This window comes from Capra hircus, chromosome 28 (genome assembly GCF_001704415.2).
Source record: "Capra hircus breed San Clemente chromosome 28, ASM170441v1, whole genome shotgun sequence".
NCBI lineage: Eukaryota > Metazoa > Chordata > Mammalia > Artiodactyla > Bovidae > Capra > Capra hircus.
The window spans coordinates 30,005,702-30,026,439 of record NC_030835.1 but is presented as its reverse complement, the minus strand read 5'-3'; the positions used below and the strand labels follow the sequence as shown (position 1 = coordinate 30,026,439).

Here is a 20,738-nt window from a genome sequence, read left to right as displayed (position 1 = left end):
ATTAATATTTAATATATGAAAAGTGACACTTCCATAGTTTATCAGCTCAATAAACTTTGCTTTTGTTCAGTGATATTGAAAAATGAAGGTCTTTTATGAAACAGGTACATATATAATTAGTCATATTTATATGGTTTCCAGGCTTAAGTTTCCATCACTTTGACATCAGTGCAATATTATACAAATTTGCATAATGGGTTCATAATTCTAGGGGACTCTTTTACCAAATAATTACCATCAGTGGAAAGTAAGCAGGTTTCAAAGTCTTGGGTATACAGGATTTTTTTGCTACATAAAGAACACAATGGAGAAATCCTCGGGAAAGAACACATACCACAGCACACGCTGCAAATACACCATCACATCAGGGGCTACCTTCAGCTCATCATCTAAAATAAGCCTCAGGGCAAAACCAATACAGTATTGTAAAGTAAAATAAAGTAAAAATAAAAAATTAAAAAAAAATAAAATAAGCCTCTGTGAGAGGCAAATATCATGTATCATGTGGAATTCAAAAAGGATACAAATCAACTTATTTACAAAAACAGACTCACAGACATAGTAAACTTATCATTACTAAAGAGGGAAGGTTGGGGGAGGGATAAATTAGGAATTGGTGGGTAATATATAGATGCAGGATTTAGCCATTTGCCACATACGTTTAGCTAAGGAGAGTACCTTTTCTAAGTTACCCACCAAATTCTTGTTCTGTTTTTTTTTTTTTTTTTGATGGACTTCGTGAAATGAACTTATGGTTGCTGGAGGGAAGGAATAGTTAGGGACTTTGGGAAGGTCATGCACACACTGCTCTATTTAAGATGGATAACCAACACACACCCATTGTACAGCACATGGAACTCTGCTCAATGTCACGTGCCATCCTGGATGGGAGGAGGGTTTGGGGGAGAATGGACATATGTATATATATGGTTGAATCCCTTCACTGTTCACCTGAAAGTACCACAACATTATTAATCGGCTATACCCCAATCAAAATAAAAAGTTTAAAGTTATAAAGAACTGACCTCATACATTCTAATCACAAGCAACTAGAAAGTCTCAGTACAGTATCTCTGGATGTTATCGCCTTTACTGTACGTAGCGCACCCATGCCCTACAATTTCACAGGCAAAGTCTTTACCACCAGTGCATGACCAGGAGCATACATGGTTGGATCATGGTGAGGTACCGCTTTCTTTGTAAAGAAAACTCATTTTTAATTTTGTCCCTGCCATCAACTGTTCAAACTGATGCACAAGGCAAATGTTACCTGGGTGCTTCAAAATAATACCTGACAAGATGGAACAGAGTCTTGGTACTTAATTGAAACAAGGCCTAAGGAAGGACTTCTTTCATTTCATATCCTGTGGAGGGACTTAATCTGTGTCCCAGACAGAGCTCAATGTCTGCTCTCACAGGTGTGGAGGGCAGGCCCCTCAGCTGGCTTCATCACACTCTGACAGCTCCTCAATTACACATCACCTGAAAAGAGAGCCTGCTGAAGCTCCTTCAGTACCACCTACTACTGCCCCTGGTTTGTTTACTACCAAGGCACAAACTCTCACTTATATTCCAGTATGCTCTGAGGCTTTTCTCCACCTCTCCCTGATAAGCAGTAGGTAGGGCTTCCCTGGTGGCTCGGACAGTAAAGAATCCGCCTGCAGTGTGGGAGACCTGGGTTTGATCCCTGGGTTGGGAAGATCCCCTGGAGGAGGGCATGGCAATCCATTCTAGTATATTTACCTGGAGAATCCCATGGACAGAGTCCACAGGCTCACAAGAGTCGGAGATGACTGAATGACTAAGCAAAACACAGCACACGATGTCTGTACTTGACCTTCAGGTGACCCACCCATCTTCAAGGATTTGCTACAAATCCCCATCAAGCTGACTTTCGGGTTTACCATGATTATGTCTGGCTGTGTACCTTGTCTAAAATGTGAAGACACAGGTTGTAATATTTTACTTTACAAAATTAAAAGCAGGGCAGCAAATTACAATACATTATTATTCAGTTCAGTTGCTCAGTCATGTTGGACTCTTTGTCATCCCATGGACTACAACACACCAGGCCTCCCTGTCCATCACCAACTCCCAGAGCTTGCTCACATTCATGTCCATCGAGTCGGTGATGCCATCCAACCATCTCATCCTCTGTAGTCCTCTTCTCCTCCTGCCTTCAATCGTTCCCAGCATCAGGGTCTTTTCCCATGAGTCAGTTCTTCCCATCAGGTGGCCAAAGTATTAGAGTTTCAGCTTCAGCATCAGTCCTTTCAATGACTATTCAGGACTGACTTCCTTTACGATTGACTGGATTGATCTCCTTGCAGTCCAAGGGACTCTCAAGGACCTTCTCCAACATCACAGTTCAAAAGCATCAATTCTTCGATGCCCCGCTTTCTTTACAGTTCAACTCTCACATCCCTACGAGGCTACTGGAAAAACCACAGCTTTGACTAGATGGACCTTTGTTGGCAAAGTAATGTCTCTGCTTTGTAATATGCTGTCTAGGATGGTCATAGCTTTTCTTCCAAGGAGCAAGCATCTTTTAATTTCATGGCTGCAGTCACCATCTGCAGTAATTTTGGAGCCCCATAAATAAAGTCTCTTACTGTTTCCATTGTTACCCCATTTATTTGCCATGAAGTGATGGGACCGGATGCCATGATCTTAGTTTTTTGAATGTTGACTTTTAAGCCAACTTTTTCATTCTCCTCATTCATGTTCATCAAGAGGCTCTTCAGTTCCTCTTCACTTCCTGCCATAAGGGTGGAGTCATCTGAGTATCTGAAGTTGTTGATATTTCTCCCGGCAATCTTGATTCCTGCTTGTGCTTCATCCAGTCCAGCATTTCGCATGATGTACTCTGCACAGAAGTTAAATAAGCAGGGTGACAATATACAGCCTTGATATATTCCTTTCCCAATTTGGAACCAGTCTGTTTTTCCATGTCCAGTTCTAACTGTTGCTTCTTGACCTGCATACAGATTTCTCAGGAGGCAGATCAGGTGGTCTGGTATTTCCATCTCTTTAAGAACTTTTTAGTTTGCTGTGATCCACACAGTTAAAGCCTCTGGTGTCATCAATAATGCAGAAGCAGATGTTTTTCTGGAAATGTCTTGCAGTCTTGATGATCCAACAGATGTTGACCATTTGATCTCCGGTTCCTCTGCCTTTTCTAAAACCAGCTTGAACATCTGGAAGTTCACGGTTCACGTACGTCGAAGCCTGGCTTGGAGAATTTTGAGCATTACTTTACTAGCATGTGAGATGAGTGCAATTGTGAGGTAGTTTGAGCATTCTTTTGCATTGCCTTTCTTTGGGATTGGAATGAAAACTGACCTTTTCCAGTCCTGTGGCCACTGCTGAGTTTTCCAAATTTGCTGGCATATTGAGTGCAGCACTTTCACAGCATCACCTTTTAGGATTTGAAAGAGCTCAGCTGGAATTCCATCACCTCCAGTAGCTTTGTTCACAGTGATGCTTCCTAAGGCCCACTTGACCTCACTTTCCAGGATGTCTGGCTCTAGGTGAGTGATCACACCATCGTGGTTATCTGCATCATAAAGATCTTTTTTGTGCAGTTCTTCTGTGTATTCTTGCCACCTCTTCTTGACATGTTCTGCTTCTCTTAAGTCCATGCCATTTCTGTCCTTTATTGTGCCCATCTTTGCATGAAATGTTCCCTTGGTATCTCTAATTTTCTTTACTATTGTTAGATGACACTTATTAGTGTTATTACCCGTGTTAGACAACACTATATATTGTTAACAACATTATCCCTTGGTATCTCTAATTTTCTCTACTACTGTTAGACACATTATTATTCGTGTTATTACTAGTGTTAGACAACAGTGTGCATTTTTCACTACTCTATTGTTGGAGAAAAAAGAAGACAAAGGTAAGGAAGATGATGAAAAACATGAATAGCAGTTGTTGGAGGCGGGGACTGTAGTCTAGGTGATGTGTTTTCATGTTTGTACTTCCATGTTTAGGTTTTCCACATTTTCTTGAAAGCACAATGGATTAGTCTTATAATTAAAAAAGTTTAAGACTTCCATCATTTGAGATGAGTCTGTGAAATCAAACTTCAAAAGATGCACAGGGGTCACTATGTTTCCTCTGTGCACGTGTGTGTGCTAAGTCGCTTCAGTCGTGTCCGACTCTGCGACCCTAGGGACTGTAGCCCAACAGGTTTCTGTGTCCATGGGGCTCTCCAGGCAAGAATACTAGAGTGGTTTGCCATTCCCTTCTCCAAGGGATCTTCCCTACCCAGGGATCGAACCTGCGTCTCCTGTACTGGCAGGCAGGTTCTTTACCCAGGAAGCCCCAAGTTTCCTCTCCTTAATGCAAATGAAGGCTCGTGGAACATGGTTGTTCTCTGAAGAGCTCCTGCAACAGAGCCTGCCAGGGCAGCCGCCAGCATGAATGGAATTCTAACTAAACCCAGTATGCCTACATTACCCATGAACTGAGGAAATATCTTATTCCAACTTAAAAAAAAATCAACCAATCAAAGATGCAGACCTGAACACAAGCCACTAGCCACTCAATTAGCTGCTAAGTCACCAGGACAACAGATGATCTGTGTAACTCACTAGAATTAGTCATTGCAGCCACTAAAAATAAGCAGCATCAGAATTGTTTGTGGACTGCTTGTGACATCAGTTGGCTTGTACTACCCGCTAGACAAGTAAGGCAGAAAGGCCGTCTTATATTCTTAACTCAGAACCATTGTACTAAGAGCTAGAAAGTGACAATGTGCCTTTCTTCTTTGTGGAACTTAAAATACACAAAATGTTTCCTTATTACCTTTTTAAAAAGTGAACAACAACAACAAAAAACTGGACTTCCCTGATAGTCCAGTAGTTAAGAATCCACCTGCCAACGCAGGAGACGCAGGTTCAGCCCATGGTTCAGGAAGATTCTGCATGACGTGGAGCAACTAATCCCATGCACCACAACTACTGACCCAATGAGAAGCCTGCACACTGTGCCTGAGCAGCCCCTGCTCCCCTCGACTAGAGAAAGCCCACACAGCAAGGAGGCCCAGTGCAGCCATAAACAGATACATAAAGGGAACAACAAAAAATTTCTTGCTAAGGACTGAAATTCATTCTAAAGCCTTGCTTCTAGGATAAAGTTATATATGGTGATGGACACTGGGAGAAGTGGGTGTTGCCCCTGGAAGCTGGGGTCTTCTCAAACCTCTGCAGTCACCTGACATTGGCTAGTGGCTGAAGGTAACCGCTGGGCACCTTCTAACACTGAGGCCTGCAAGAGTCGTAGTACGGCTACGTGGCTGCCTCTGCAAGACACGCACTGTAAAGACAAGGGTATGCCTTCAAAGACACCACACGTGCGGACTGCCGAAGGCCCGTCTCTTCCCCTGCCCAGTAACAAAGAAGAGGGATTCAACTTTACGTCGTCACCATCTCTTCTGTGTTCTCAGCACTTCTAAGCCATGCAGAACCTCGATCCACTGTTTACTGCATAGCTTTCCCATTTCCGTCTCCTCACACTTTCTTGCTCTTGCAGCAAGGCTGGCCTTGGGTCTATCCAAGTCCATTACCCATGCCCTGAACCAACCTGACCCTACACTGCCCTGTGAAGTACAAATGACAGCTCTCCAATAACCTGTCCAAATCCACACTTTATTTAAACTCTTTCAACAAAGCAGTGCTAAGGCACTGGACCCAAAGGATAAATGCCTTCCAATAGCTTTTAGTTCTAAAAATGTGTTGTCAGAGACAAGAGCAAAGGCATGACCACATATATATCCTCATAATGAGTAATATAACACCTGTCTTGGCTCTTCTTATAGTAACTTTAATATAGGGTATATTATATTATACAGACTATGACATACATAGTAAATATAATACAGATGACAATCCCAAAAGATGGCCACAAGAGAGGGTCAGAGAATACCCACGGAAACACAGAAGAGATTCGTTTCTACTGTAGAACATAAATATTCTCTCCAAACACAGACTAAAATTACTTGTAGCTAAACAAAATAGAGTGAAATCCTCAACATTTAATCAAAAGAAAGGGGGCAATGTTTTATGATGATGTTACATTTCTCCATCTTAATTAAAACAAGGACTTGTGATGACTTTTGTGGGAAAACAATCTAAAAAAGGGTGGATGCATGTGTATGTGTAACTGATTCACTTTGCAGTATACCTGAAACAAAACATTGTAAATCAACTATACTCCAATAAAAAAAGTTTTTAATTAAAAAAATAAAATACAGACTTGATATCCCGCAAACACTTTCACTTTTTTTCACTTCATCCCACATCTGAAGTTAAGTTTCCAGTTAAGGACTTTACAGTGTACATGTTCCATTGTGGAAATCCATTTCTTTTGTGTTGAGGTCTGATATGAGTCTTACAGGGCACTAAATCATTAACTGGGGAGAAGGTATAACTTGTGCCTAGTTTTCAAAGCATTTAGTTACTGAAGTTTCCAATGAGCCTTAACACGGGGAAGCCATCCATCCTCTCTCCCTTCTCTTTCTGACTCAACCTCCACCTTGTGGCCACAGCTAAACTTTGGGGGTCAGGGTTCCAAAGTCTCCTCTGGAATCTATGAGCAAACACAAGGTAGAAGCTGCTCCCGTCACTGACAGCCATCACAGAGAAGGTGATGACCAAGCAAAGTTCTCACAGTACCAACCAGGGTGAGAATTCCACTTGGTCACATCTTGATTAACAATTACCAGTAACAAGTTTGTGGGACGTCAGGGGCTTACACAAAAATTTTTAAAACTAACGTGAATGGAACTGGCTACCGTCTATCCTGGAAATGAAACGGGAGAACTTCGGAACAAGATGTTTTTAAGCTGTGAGAGGTGGAGGAGTCTTCTAAATTTGGAAACTGCATCTGAATTCCAAAGAGGAATAGTAGGACTAGATTACTCTGGATTTTTGCAAAATAGCCAGCCCGTGGAAATGGAACTTTTTTGTTCTTTAACCTAGAAGGAATGGAAAAAAAATTTCAAGGCCATTATTCAAAGTCTTGGAAATCACTGTAACCCATCCTTTGATATAGGTAGATAGAGGAAGAATGCAAAAAAATAAAAAATAAAAGTCAGTTTAATTAGTTTAAAATAAACGCTCACTTTCTCTTACACCTGATAATCCCACAACGATTCAGTCTCAAGTACAGTGATGAAATGAGAATGGTCCTGAGGGTGATTCAAAAACCAGTTAGCATGGACTAAGCTCCACATATGAAAGACACTAAAGTTGCGATAAATCAGACAACTTTGCACCGAAGCCTTGGCCAAATCATCAAAATGATAATTGGGATCCAAATCATGAAGAGCTAGAAAATGTCAATATACTGAATTTTACATGGAAACCAGGTAGCACTACACTATGCTTGGTCTCTTCCAACTTCAGGAAAATAAATTAGCGTGGGAACAGCATTAGGGGCACTTAGGCCAGAGACAACAGGAGTTTCTGTCTGGCACACCAACCCGGCAGGACCGACGATGGCGGGCCACGATTCTGGGCTGGCAGAAAAGGACCAGCCTGGCCTCCTAAGGCAAACACTAACGTCTACCAAGGGCGAAGCACAGACGGACTGTGCGCTGGTGCTTTCCACCTTTTGCACCTTTCTAAGCTTGCCACTCCGGATTGGAGCTTGTGCTTCTCTTGTTTACAAATGGCAAACTTGGACCCCCGCGAAGTTAATGAAGTTAATGCAAGGTCACAAAACTAACCAGTGGCTGAACCAGGATGAGTGACTGAGTCTAGGACTCCATATCTGTATCAACAAATCTAGGTGGGAAAAGACAAGGTTCATACAAGGTTTCTAATAATTCAAAGACAAAAGGGCTAATTGTTCTGAAGAACTCTTGAAAGAGAACTTTTTGCTCCACAGTCCCACTGTCTCAAGAAATTTCACAGAAGGGATCCTGTGGTTCAAAACATATTCTTCCCTCTTTTGCAAAAGGAACCTAACATTTCCTGCCTATAAATCAGTATATCACAATATATCTCTTGAGACCTTATTAGTTGTGGTTGAAAAGAACAAAAGAGCATGAGAAAGTAAGGAGGTGCTATGCAGAACTGTCAATGCACACTTCAGATAGGAAGTCCCCACTGTGTGAAGAAAAAGTTGAAAAATGTTTTTCACTGATATTCCACAGGACCTTTTAAAGTTTGAAAGAACAGTTGATGATATGAGGAAAAAAAAAAAAAAAAAAAGAACTATCCTAATTAAGGATACAGAGAGAGAACCATACATTTTTACCTGTTCTAAGGTAAGCTGTTTAGAAATGGTATCATTCTCCAGTTTTTTAATTTTCTTCATCAGTTTGTTGACCTGGAATTCCTGCTCCTGCTCAAGATGCTGTTCTAGTTCAGCTTTCTCATGCTGCAACTGGAAAAAAAAAAAAACAAAAAAACACAGATATGGAAATCAAGACACTCAAAAGCCATGATAATGCTAGGTCTAAAAGCTGGTTAAACCAAGCATAGGAGGTCATCATAAAAGTTACCTTAACTCATTTCTGCTCGTATATCCCAATGTACACCTAATAACCCACTCCTGATTCCTCTAACTTATAACCAAAAATTATAGTGCATAATCAGAGGCACTTGGCTGTCTGTATGTATAAATATATATGTGTGTGTGTATATATACACATGTATGTGTGTGTGTATATATATATATATATGTATATCAGAACATCAAACCATGATTAAACACCAATTTCAATTTTGAAGAACATGTAAGTGGTTGTCTCTGTAGGGAAGAACTGGGGATGAGGAAAGGAAGGAAACATATTTTTCAGCACATATATAACCCTTGCAGACTTGAAAATTTTTATACCTTGGCCATAAAAGTTATTTAAAAAATAGAAAATTTGCAACTGTCAGTTTTTATTAAATGAATTACAGTTTACTTGCATTCATGCAATTTACTTGCATTTATACAATGTATGTAGAGAGGGAAGAGAAATTACAATCACAGAAAATACCTGGTCAAGTATTCTGAATGCTATTTACGAGTGTACTAGTAAGCATACTTGGCAAAAATCAGTACAAATAATTAACTTCTTGTAATGAGACCAACTTCACACTTTCTACATCTTTTCTGCAAACCAAGAGGGAAAGCCTCTTATTTATGCAATTAAAAAATAAGGTTATGGGGTCATTGCAAAAGAAATCTTAAAAAAATGTACTCCAAACTTCAAAACCAAAAGAGAATAAAAGAAATTCCACGACACACAACTGGGGTTCTCATAAATCACGGTGCCTTATTTCCAATGTTCTCAGTTGGGTGGGGCTATTAATTCATAGTAGGGGTTAATAGGAATGAGCCACAGGGCCTGATATTTTCAGAACTATAGGCAAACTAAGCAAAAGCTATTAATAACAATGAAGCACACAGTTTGATTTTGAGGTCTAAGATGACCAATGCTCCCTAATTCTACCTCCAAAACCGTTTCTTCAGGCAGGCACTGCATACCATGCTCGTATTAGGCAGGCATGACAACCCCCATATCTAATGTGATAAAACAGGTTACCAGACCAAGGTAATTCAGCTGGAACGTGGCAGAGCCTGGGGCCCCAAACCATGCTCTAAACTCTAAACCAGAGTCCTCCTACCAGATCCTGAGCAAACCTGAGGGGCTGGCAAAACACTCTTCCATCCACAAGTGCCTAGTGCGCCCCTGGCGTTCAGAAGATTAAATGGCTAAATACAGACACGGATGCTTGCCCAGGGAAAGCTATGTCTCTTTGTGAACCCGTAGAGGGTGCATTGGACAAGAGAGAGAGCTCAGTGGGCCTAAAAACCTCAAAAGATTATACTTAATCATCTCCTCAATTGAAACAATTTCCATTGCTCTGAAAGTACCATGCTTGGTGTTTAAAAAGAAAACAAAAATGTTCAAAATCTGACATTGTCTTTCAACATGGGAAATGTTGACTAAACAGATGCTGGTTTCCCTCCAACTGTTTTTTACATGCAACTCCAAAAAAGCTGGTCAACCTTGCAGGGACTCAGAAAGCAAGCAGATATGAAGAGGTGCTTACAGTGACAAGTCTATTTTTAACTAGCTCATTAAAATTCAGGTTCTGGAAGATCAAGCAGTAATTAAAGGAACTAAGAGGAATGGTCAGAAAGTGAGAACAGTTCTCAGCATTTCAGACACAAAGGCCCCCAATGGGACAGGCATCAGTTCTGAGGGAAAAAAGGTAGAACAAGGACCTCTTCATCTCACTCTTGCATTCTCTAAAAATTACCTGTGTGGTGTGTCTTCCTTCCACCTGCACAGTAGAGGCAGAAGGGAGTGAAATCTATAGTTAAGACATTATCTTTGCCCTAAAATAGTCTATGAATGCTAAGCTTAAATGATATATACTGGTTTTAGAAAAATGAACTTTTTGTCTTAAAGCTTTTAAACCTTTTGCATAGTTTTCTTTAAATATTAGATGTGTTTTCCTCCAATACGGTTTTTAAAATACTGGCTGCGCCATTCTCAGTTGTGGCACGCAGGATCTTTGCTGCATCATGCGTGATTTTCCACTGTACAGGGATTCTCTAGTTGTGGTGCACGGGCTTAGCTGGTCCATAGCATGTGGGATCTTAGTTCCCCGACCACGGATCGAACCTGCATCCCCTGCATTGCAGGGTGGATTTTTAACCACTGGACTACCAGGGAAGTCTCCCCAATATGTTTTTAACTGCTGCCACTTTTATTTCAAAGAGCCTCCTTCTTCCCTTTTTTTTAGTGTTATACTTGTGTTCTTAATTAAAATAATAAAGAGAAAGTGTTCGTTGCTCAGTTGTGTCCATCTCTTTGCAACCCCATGGACCATAGCCCGCCAGTCTCCTCTGTCCATGGAATTCTCCAGGCCAGAATACTGGATGGAGTGGGTAGCCATTTCCTTCTCCAGGGGATCTTCCCAACCCAGGGATCAAACCTGAGTCTCCTGCATTGCAGATGGATTCTTTACCATCTGAGCTGCCAGGGAAGCCCCAAACAATAAAGGATGCAATCTAATGTCAAAAAAATCTCTCCCCTGACCCAGGCAGCAATTTGTCACCGAATATTAATCTGAGCAAAGGTAAGATTCTCATTGACCTAGAGGAAAAGACTCACATACAGACAGATGGTCTAACACCGTCCATAACTGATAAGGTATTTCCTTTAAGAATACTGATTCAGCTAGTAATGAAATCTACAAAAGCTCTCAATTTTAAAAGGCTTTTTCCTTTCAAGAGCTATACCCAAAGGAAAATGTGATGGTGAAGCTGTCGTTACCAGAACTCAAGCGAGGTCCCTGGGTTGTACGAACCATTTGGAAAATATCAAGCCATCCTGAGATATAACTCAGCCAAACACTCACAGTTTTCAACATCCCCCAGAGACAGACCTGGAACAAACAGCTTTGCTGCCTGTTTTGTTCTGCCATCTCTCGGGTAACAGGCAATTTAGGGGCAGGGCACAGAGTTAGTGTTCCAAACAGAACCCTAGAAACAGAAAATCTGGTTCTTCCTTGGAACCAAGAAACCATCAATAAAAAGAGAAATACAGCAAGAAATACAAAAACAACCCCCCAGAACAATCATGAGAAGAGAATTAAGATGGGCAAGAGGAGAGGCCACAGAGTTTTCCTCATGACAATGCACCTGAGAAAATTTCAGAAATTGTTTGTTTCAAACAGATACGTGTAAATTCAAGCTATTTGGCCCCAACAGGACTTGAACCAACACCCTGAATTCATCTATTTTATTTATTTATTTTTTTATTTGGCTGTACCTCATGGCATACAGGATTTTAGTTCCCCAACCAAGGATAGAACTCATGCCCCATGCAGTGGAAGCATGGAGCCCTAACTACTGGACTGCCAGGGAATTCCCTCCACCTGCTTGTTTTAACGCTGTAGTCCATGACATCATAAACAAAAACCGTAAAAGGAAGACTGGTTTAGGTGACCCAGGACATATCAGAGATTATTTCCTGGTGGCTCAGTGGTAAAGAATCTGCCTTCAGTGGAGAAGACCCAGGTTGGATCCTATGGTTGGGAAGATTCCCTGGAGAAGGGAATGGCTACCCACTCCAGTATTCTTGCCTGAAGAATCCCACAGACAGAGGAGCCTGGCGGGCTACGGTCCATGGGGTCACAAAGAGTCAGACACGACTGAATGACTAACACTTTCACTGTTACTTTTCAGGACCTATCAGAAAAACTAAACTCCAGTTTCATTTCTGAGTAGCATCTTCAACATGGGCATCAAATTTAAGACATGATTTAAAATTTTTAATCAGAGGTCTAAATGTCATAAGCAATTCTTAATCTTACTAATCAGGTCAGAGATCCTAAACTGGAACAAAAATCATTCAAACTGAGAAGTAAAGAGGCAAGTAAATTCTATTAATGTGCTTGGAAAAAAAAAAACAAACTCATTTGCTTGCCTTTAATATATCTAAAGCAAAATGCTTAGGTAGATTAAAATTTGTTGTCAGAATCAGCATTTTCTGTAAATATACTTCTTACAAAGTCAATCTCACAGATTACAGGAGAGCTTTAGAACTGTTAACCGTGCAATATATTGTACCATTAACAACAAGAAACCTTGTAGAATGGAAATTACATAACTGACGATCTACCAGCAGCACATTTACAATGGAATTAGGGTTGTATAAATAAAGATTTGCTCCTTGGGATTCAGCATGAAAAATATATTAACATAAGTGAAAAAGCCATAAGCAAAAACACAACTACAAACCTGGAAAATTCTAAGCACTCAAATGGGAGCATTTTCTCATTGTATCCACTCACATATGAAGTCCCAAAGCCAATTTCCAGCCCATTAAAAGACATGAGTATAGCATTAAGTTGATCTAACACAGACTAGCCTTAAGCATCATTGAATTACCGATAATTGTTGTCTTTCTCATAATTTCCAAAGTTTTCTGGAGCCACTTCAGTGAACCAGGCTTCTTATATCAGAGATTCAAAAGCTCTTCACTGAATGGCTTTTATTCTGGGCAAAACCTTCTCTAGCAGGTGCAGGTGCAGGTGAAGGTTGGCGGCTAGGCCAGCCCACCCACCCAGCATGCAGCAGGTTTGCCAAATCCCAGGCTTGGCGAAGCGTGTTTGCAAGTCTGGGCCTGTCGTTAGTCCACCCAGAGCCAAGGGAGGCGCGCCTTCTTGCCACCAGCCCCGGACTCAGCTTTTTCGATTCAACTCGAGGATAAACCCAAGATGCCCCCAGTTCTGTTTGCACTAGTCAATGCTAACCATTCTCTGTACAACCTGCAGTTTTGCAACCAACATCCCTCATTTATTGACAACTACCAAGAACTAGAGCCATCTGCACTGAACCAAATAAAGGCCACCATAGAACAGGGACTACATTAAATCACTGGATTGCCAAAAATAATTGTCATGTAGTTAACACAGTAAGCCCCCTACATGTGAACAAGTTTTGTTCCAAGAGCGTGTCCTTAAGTCCAATTTGACAAAGTAAGCCCAGGTACCTGACTAACACAATCAGCTATATAGTGCTGCTTTTATCCTTGCTTCCAGACATCACTGGCTGGAAATAAAGATACTGTACTCTATACAGAACTGTACAGCAAGTACACAAAAGCACAACCACTTGTGGAGGAAGCATGCATGTGACAATGTATGCTAGACATGAGAACTAACTTACGTGAACGGACAAGTGAACAAACATTCGCATCGTTTAAAGTTTGCAGCTTAAAGGTTCACGTGTAGGGGACTTACTGTTCCAAGCAGTTAACATGGGCTTTGAAAAAAATAACTGTCTCTCACAATACTGAGTCTCTAAACCAATCTGAACAGCTCTGCTGAGCAGAAAGTCAACCTCCCACCTTCAATTCAGTGCATCACCACTAGACGCCTCCTGGGCCCACACTTAAGCCCACCTCCTTCCCCCTTCTGTCACTGGTCCTGTTATTCTCAGTCAATACCTCACATCTCATCAGTTACCAAATGGCATTGAGTCAGCCCCCAGAACAGCTGTCCAACACACCCTGTGCTTTCTGTGCTCTGGTTCAAATCGTTTACTCCTCTTCACTGGGCCACTGCCAAAGCTCCTAATCGATACCCCGGGTCCAGTGTAGCTCATGCTAAACTAAACTAGTAGGGTTTTCTATTCATTCAACACCCTGCTCGAAACCTTATAATGGCTCCCTCATTCCTGCAGAGTAAGCCCAAACTCATCGGTACAATGTTCAAGTCCACCTTCAATCCAGTCCCCATGCAAGTTCCCCATACTTTCACACTCAGCCCAAGTGACAGTCTAAGGTTTGCACACACAAATGCCTTCAGGGTCCAGGCACCTGACAAAGAATGATGAATCTCAGCATAGAGAGTGGTGGTAACTATGATTAAAGGCCCATCTCATGTCTTTTTCTAAAGACTCTTTTCCTGGAGGAAAAAAAAAAAAAAAAAAAAACCCCACATTTTAAAAACTGAAGGGACTGCCCTGGCAGTCCAGTGGTTAAGGCTGCACCTTCCAACGCAGGGGGTGTAGGTTTGGTCCCTAGTCAGGGAGCCAAAGACCAGCCTCATGACCAAAAAACCAGAACATAAACCAGAAGCAATATCTTAACAAATTCAACAAGGACTTTTAAAAAATCGTCCACATCAAAAAAAGAAAAAAAGAAACCCATCATCCTGGGCAAACGTGTCTGGAGACCACTCTGGTGCAGGGGCTTCTAGACCCCAAGTCCTGTTGGTCACCACACTAACAGGAGCCGCCGCACCCCAAGCCCAGTCCTGATCACTCTGTATCCTCTGCCTAGAGTACCTGAAGCCGTTTCTTCCAAATTTCTGCAACTTTGGGACGGCTCCAAAGACGCCGCCCACAGCGCTTCCCACACACGCTCAGCACCATGTACACTCCCCCTCCTTCAGGCTGAGATGAGCACAGTCTGCCTTAATCCAAAACCAAAGTTTTATGTTCTCTGATTCATCCAAATGAAGCAAAAAAAAAAAAAAAAAAAAAGGCTCACTTTTTTCCAATGGTATAGCTCTTCATGATTCCATATTAAAGCGGAGGTGATTTATCTTTGTCCCCACCTTTGGCCAGCCCTGAGCTCTGACTTCTGAAACCCCAGCTCTACACAACTGCCAAAAGCCCAATTCAGCTTCTTAGCTGTTCTGTAAGAAATAAATAGCAAATGTGCTCAGGAAAAAGGAAGCCTTGGGTGCTGGGTCTCCTCTCAATTTCCACCTTCCCCAGATCTCCCCCCAATAGTTCTTCATAATCTTGTTCATTCTTCCACTTATCTTCAGTGAAGCTTGGCTGAATTATCTAATTGTGATTTTCGAAAAGGGCAAAAGTATACTTAACTTTTGCAAGGAAAAAAAATTGGTAGGCCCTTCCAGAAAATAAATTATTTTTTTTGGATGTTATTTTCTTGTCAGCCTCCTCAACACTGAGGACAAGCTCTCACCTGAGTGCAGGGCTCCAGTACATGAGGCTTCCTGTCCACTTAGAATACCTCAGGGGCTAAGTCTGACCTTCCTAGATTTGATTCCTAATAGCATCATGCTGCTTAAAGTGTTAACACCTTTGAAAAGATCTAGTTAGGAGCAAGATTTTAAAAAAGATGCTCAATGAATAAGATAAAGGAATTCTTGAGGCTCTGGACTCAACCTGCAAAAAATAAAAATCCATTTTGTAAAAATTAACCCTTTCTTCTTTGAGAAGTAGAGAATATTTAACCCAAAGAAAGAATTCATTTTAAGCTGAGAACTTATCATAAATTAAAAGGAAAAAAAAAAGGAAAGTAAAGACAATTAGTAGTAGGATATATCTCTGTATTTTAAGGTAATTACTAACTGGGCTGACTGTAGACTCTTTAAAATTAAAAAAAAAAAATTACCCAAGAAATGCAGAACACTGCAACATTTATAACTGCAAAGTTTAAAATCATTTGCACAGCACTTCCAGTGATAGTTCAAGTCCATCTACAGTGCAGCCAAGTATCTCTCAATCTCCAAGATTCACTTTTTCAACTAGAAATAACAATGCTTACTCACCCCTACCCTAGTGAATAAAGCAACTTCTCACTCCAGCTTCATCTCATTATTTTTCATTTCCTTCTCCTACTTTTACTTTCTACCTGCATTTCTCCATATTTTGTCAAAGAAGTCAACCTGAAAAGCTGCTAAGCCCTAACCCTTGCTCTTGTATTTTGGGGAATCCAGGCTGGCACATTAACTCCAGCCATAATGGTAACATACTACACATATTTTGCACATTTTGAAAAAAAACCAAAACGCAGTGATTTGTGAAGACTAAAAGAACTGCCTCAAGTTTATTGTATTTTCTAATCATAATGCAGATTACGTTGGACTGAGATTTCTGGCATGCTGCTAACAGGAAAATTCTGCCTTATAATTTGGCCTCTGGTGGTTGTGGCATTTAAAATGCAATAAACACATCCCAGAAGCCCTCTGCAGATGTATCGTGAACACAATGTATAAGCCCCCTGTTCCATGAAAAGAAACAAAGAACCCACGCAGCTGAGAGTCAGATAATGTGGAATGAAAAAGAACAACGAGAATGACAAAAACAAAAAAAACAAAAAACCCACAACTCAACTTTGCCCCAAATGTTCTGTTAGCTATTAGGTGATGGCCAGTTTTTCTGCTCAGCATTAATAGCCCTGAAAAACTAAACGCCAACAGGGCCACTGGTCGAGCCAGCTTAATGAAGAACATATTTCAAGGTCTCTTCTCCCCTGCCACGGGAGAACAAGTCTCCACCTGAATGGATGTGACAGCAGCGCTCGCCTCGGTCCCTTTAAAATGAACTAAACAGGGTTTCATACATATTTATCACCCTGACATGTGATTCTGCAGCCTGAACAAACAAGATCACTACACTGCCATCTTAGTGACTTGGAGAACTTGGAGGAAAAGAAGGCAGCCTCAGATTCTGGCGTACAGGCTTCAGAAGGGACCTGGACATCTACGCTCACTTCTAGTGCCTGCGGACAAGCCTGCCCTCCACAGACACAGCCTTGAAGGGACTAAAGATGCGAATGGAAGGAGAAACTACCACTCCAGGTAGAGGGGAGGGGAGAGAGGAGGTCCAGGAATGTAAGCCTTTGTCTAGGTCAACGGGCAGATTCAGGGACTTCTCGCAAGCCTTACTCTGTTTCATTCCTGTGCAAACACAGATGGAAGAATAACGCTATTACAGAGCAGCCTTCTGAACGTCTCAGCTCTGTATCACTTGGCAATGGCGGCTTCAGCAGTGGTTTTTGCCCACAACTTCCTTCCTTCCCTCCGTATATCATCTTTCCACAGATGCTAGGAATCTGCAACTGCTGCAGTTCCCGGAGGCGTTCTCACCTCAGGGACCAAGTCAATAATAGTAACAATAAGTCGTGTAACAAGAGATCCAGAAAACTTTCGTTCTTCAGTGCTTTCCGCTATCAATAAGAAAAATGTGTCTCCTCAGTAAGAGAATGAGTACAATCATTTTTATTATATTAATAGCTACAAGCGGCATTGTTTTCTGAGGACCAGATCCAATTTCAAATGTGACTCTACAGGACAAGACCACAAACTTATTTGTTATTTTAAGGTCTAAAGTTTGAAAATTGGATTAGAGTGAAAACATTCAGAGAGATATATAATATTCGGTACTCCTATCTCAGTCCTGTTCCAGGCTTTTAAATAAAGGAAAAAAAAAATTCATTAACTTTTGGCAGCAGTATTGGTGGAGAAATGTGTAGGCAACAATTGAACTGGGCTTCCCAAGAGCAGGAAGTGAACCTGATGCCTTGGGCTTACATAAAAGCAAGTGAGAAAATCCACAGGGGCTAAAATCTCTATCCATCTCAGCAACAATAGGTCTTCCAGTTGGTATTGGTGACTGGTGCTTAACTGTTAGCCAGAGGAATTAGGATTTTGTTTTTTTTTAAAGAGCGGCCAGTGGAATGAATCGTATCACAGCTGACAAGACAGTTAAGCCAATCATAAAAGCATTTTGTTTATGCTAGCTCTAAATGAACAATCTGGGTAGTCCAGAATCTTCCTGACTTTGCAAGGGGCTCCAGTGCCCTGCAGTCTATGCGATCCATGATAAACAGATGCAATTATGATAGTGAAACCGAGTAAGACCCTGCAGGACCACCCCAGGGATAGACCTCCATCTTACCCCCACCCCCGCCTCGGCCCCTGCCTCTTGTTTGTAGAAAAGCTTTAAATTTGCTCTTTGGTTACATAGCAGATTTAATTAGAGAAGTGAGAAAACAGTCAAGCAAGACAAAATAATAATAGTTAAGCCATACAACAAAGACAAAGACCTTTATTTTATTTCCTCCTCAGGGCTATAAATAATATCCTGAGCCATGTCCTTGAGTTGTTGTGCAGATACTAAAACCCCCACTAGGTGGAAGAAGTTAGCTGCATGCTGACCACCAGTACACATAAATCCCAGACTGGCTGGAACCAAAAGACTGATGGCTGAGATTCCTGAAACATCACTATTTCCTCACCATCAACCCATCAGAGAATTGGGCATGAGCTGATCATGCACCCTGTGTCTCTCTCCCCTCAATGTCTTTCAAAACCCTTCCTGAAAAGCGATCGAGGAGCTCATGTCTTTTGCGCACAAGCTGCCCATTCTCCTTGTTTGATGCCCTGCAGTAAACATTGTACTTTCTTTCACCACAGCCCCATCAGTGGACCAGCTTTGGTGCACATCAGGTAGGCAGACCCCAGCCTGGTTTGGTAACAATTGCAAGACTATGAGTTCTCAAGTTCAGTGATACAGCTGGAGGTTTCAAACCATAAGGACAAAATAGGTATTTTTAAAATTTTCTTCTTAGGAAGTAAGATATTTTCTAATTACAAAAGTAATGCATGTTGCCTCCACAAACTGAGAAGGAAAGGAGCACAAGAAAATTAACATCCCTAAGCTCAGCACCCGAGTATAATTACAGCCAACATTTCAGAGAATAGTCTTTCAGACTTTTTTTTTTCCTAGCATAGAGATTAAGAATCAAATTCTGATGAAGAATTTGATCACAAAACATTCCTTATACACTTTAATTACAAATTATGATTAAGCAACAAACATCTCTTCAAGGCATTCCAGAGCTGAATTTAGTTCTAGCATAGGCTTGGCATTAGACTAGAAGACTCCTTTTTAGGACAGTTCTTACTGTCAAGTCATCGATCCCATGGTCCAGGCTCAGAAGGAAGCAGATTTTTCAGACAAGAGTCTTTGCAAAACCAAGGTATCAAAAAAAACAAAAACAAAAACAAAAAAAACCAAGGTATCTATCTAGCAGACGTATACAAAAATAAAGGAGAAAAACTGCATGCTGGCTTGTGCCTGTGTCTTTCTTTGCTTTAGACAGGATTAACCTGTTTGGAGGTGTTGAACCTATCTTCCAAACATGATCTTTTAACAGGGCAAAGAGATTTCTATTCATCTACTTAAATACATTTGATTCAGTTTTTATAGGTATTAGATACCATCTGTATCACAGCAGATGGAAAAGGAGGTATCTCCTTTATGGTAATAATCTCATTTTGTTCTCAAGACCAAAGAATTCCTTTGAAATGCACATAAAAGCAACACTCACTATCAAAGACAACCGCCCGTAGCACAAGCAACAAAACCAAAATTGCTCCGTAAGTAGCCTCTACGCGGCCTCTGGGTGAAAAATGTTAAACACTTCCCTGGCGAACACGTCAATTTACTCCTCTGTCCATCAGTGTCACCGGCAGCACGGTTTCTCTTAGTAGGCTATCATAACAAGTTCTTATCCAGAAGCAAGCATCCTAGAGTCATATTAAAGTAATTACACAGTGGGGAAAGTCTATTGGTACCAATTACTCTAAAAATCTTCCAGATGGAGATTAGTTCTACCACACTGGGTGGCAGAAAATGTGAGGCTGCAACAAAGGACCGGCTGAAATCCTTCAGGAAAGCCCGGGGGATGGGTATAGTAGGCCTACAGCCCTTCTTTCCAGCAGTTATGCAAGAGCCTTCCAGCTGGCCAAAGGTACAGGGATTCACCACAAAACGGCGTGCAGTTGATCCCTGGTGTCTAAAGTGAGGGATGACTGTTCATGTCACAGTAGGCACAGCTCTGGAGCTTGCCAGAGACTTCAACCTCACACTACCTGCCGTCAGTGTCTTTTCAAAAGTCTTAGAAAGAACCAGGAGCATGGAACAAGGGGTTATTTCTTATGGATTCAGTTTCAGTTTGAAAAAGTTCTTGGGGATGGGTGGTGGGAATGGTTGTACAACAATGTGAGTGTACTTAATGCCACTGAATTACACTCTCAAAACTGGCTGCAATGGCAAGGTTTACGTCTATGTTATCGATACTTTTGTGAAAGTTGCTCAGTCATGTCCCACTCTTTGCGACCCCATGGACTGTATAGTCCACGGAATTCTCCAGGCTAGAATACTGGAGTGGGGAGCCATTCCCTTCTCCAGGGGATCTTCCCAACCCAGGGATCAAACCCAGGTCTCCCACATTACAGGTGGATTATCTACCAGCTAAGCTACAAGGGAAGCCCAAGGGTACTAGAGTGGATAGCCTATCCCTTCTCCAGTGGATCTTCCCAACCCAGAACTCAAACCAGAGGCTCCTGCATTTTATTACTATATACACACATGGAATTCCCTTATATAGGGCTTCCCTGATGACTGTGGGTAAAGAATCTGCCTACAGTGCAGGAGACACAGGAGACATG

At 41.5% G+C, this 20,738-nt stretch overlaps 1 protein-coding gene across 1 annotated transcript in view; it reads right to left on the bottom strand.

Annotated features, from left to right (window-relative positions):
• The window catches only part of CCDC6 (coiled-coil domain containing 6), a 111,091-nt gene that overhangs the window by 33,245 nt on the left and 57,108 nt on the right, over window positions 1–20,738 (bottom strand). Inside the window, exon 3 of the mRNA XM_018042380.1 lies at window positions 8,269–8,397. Within this exon, the coding sequence (XP_017897869.1) occupies window positions 8,269–8,397 (129 nt within the window). The remainder of the gene's footprint in view (window positions 1–8,268; window positions 8,398–20,738) is intronic.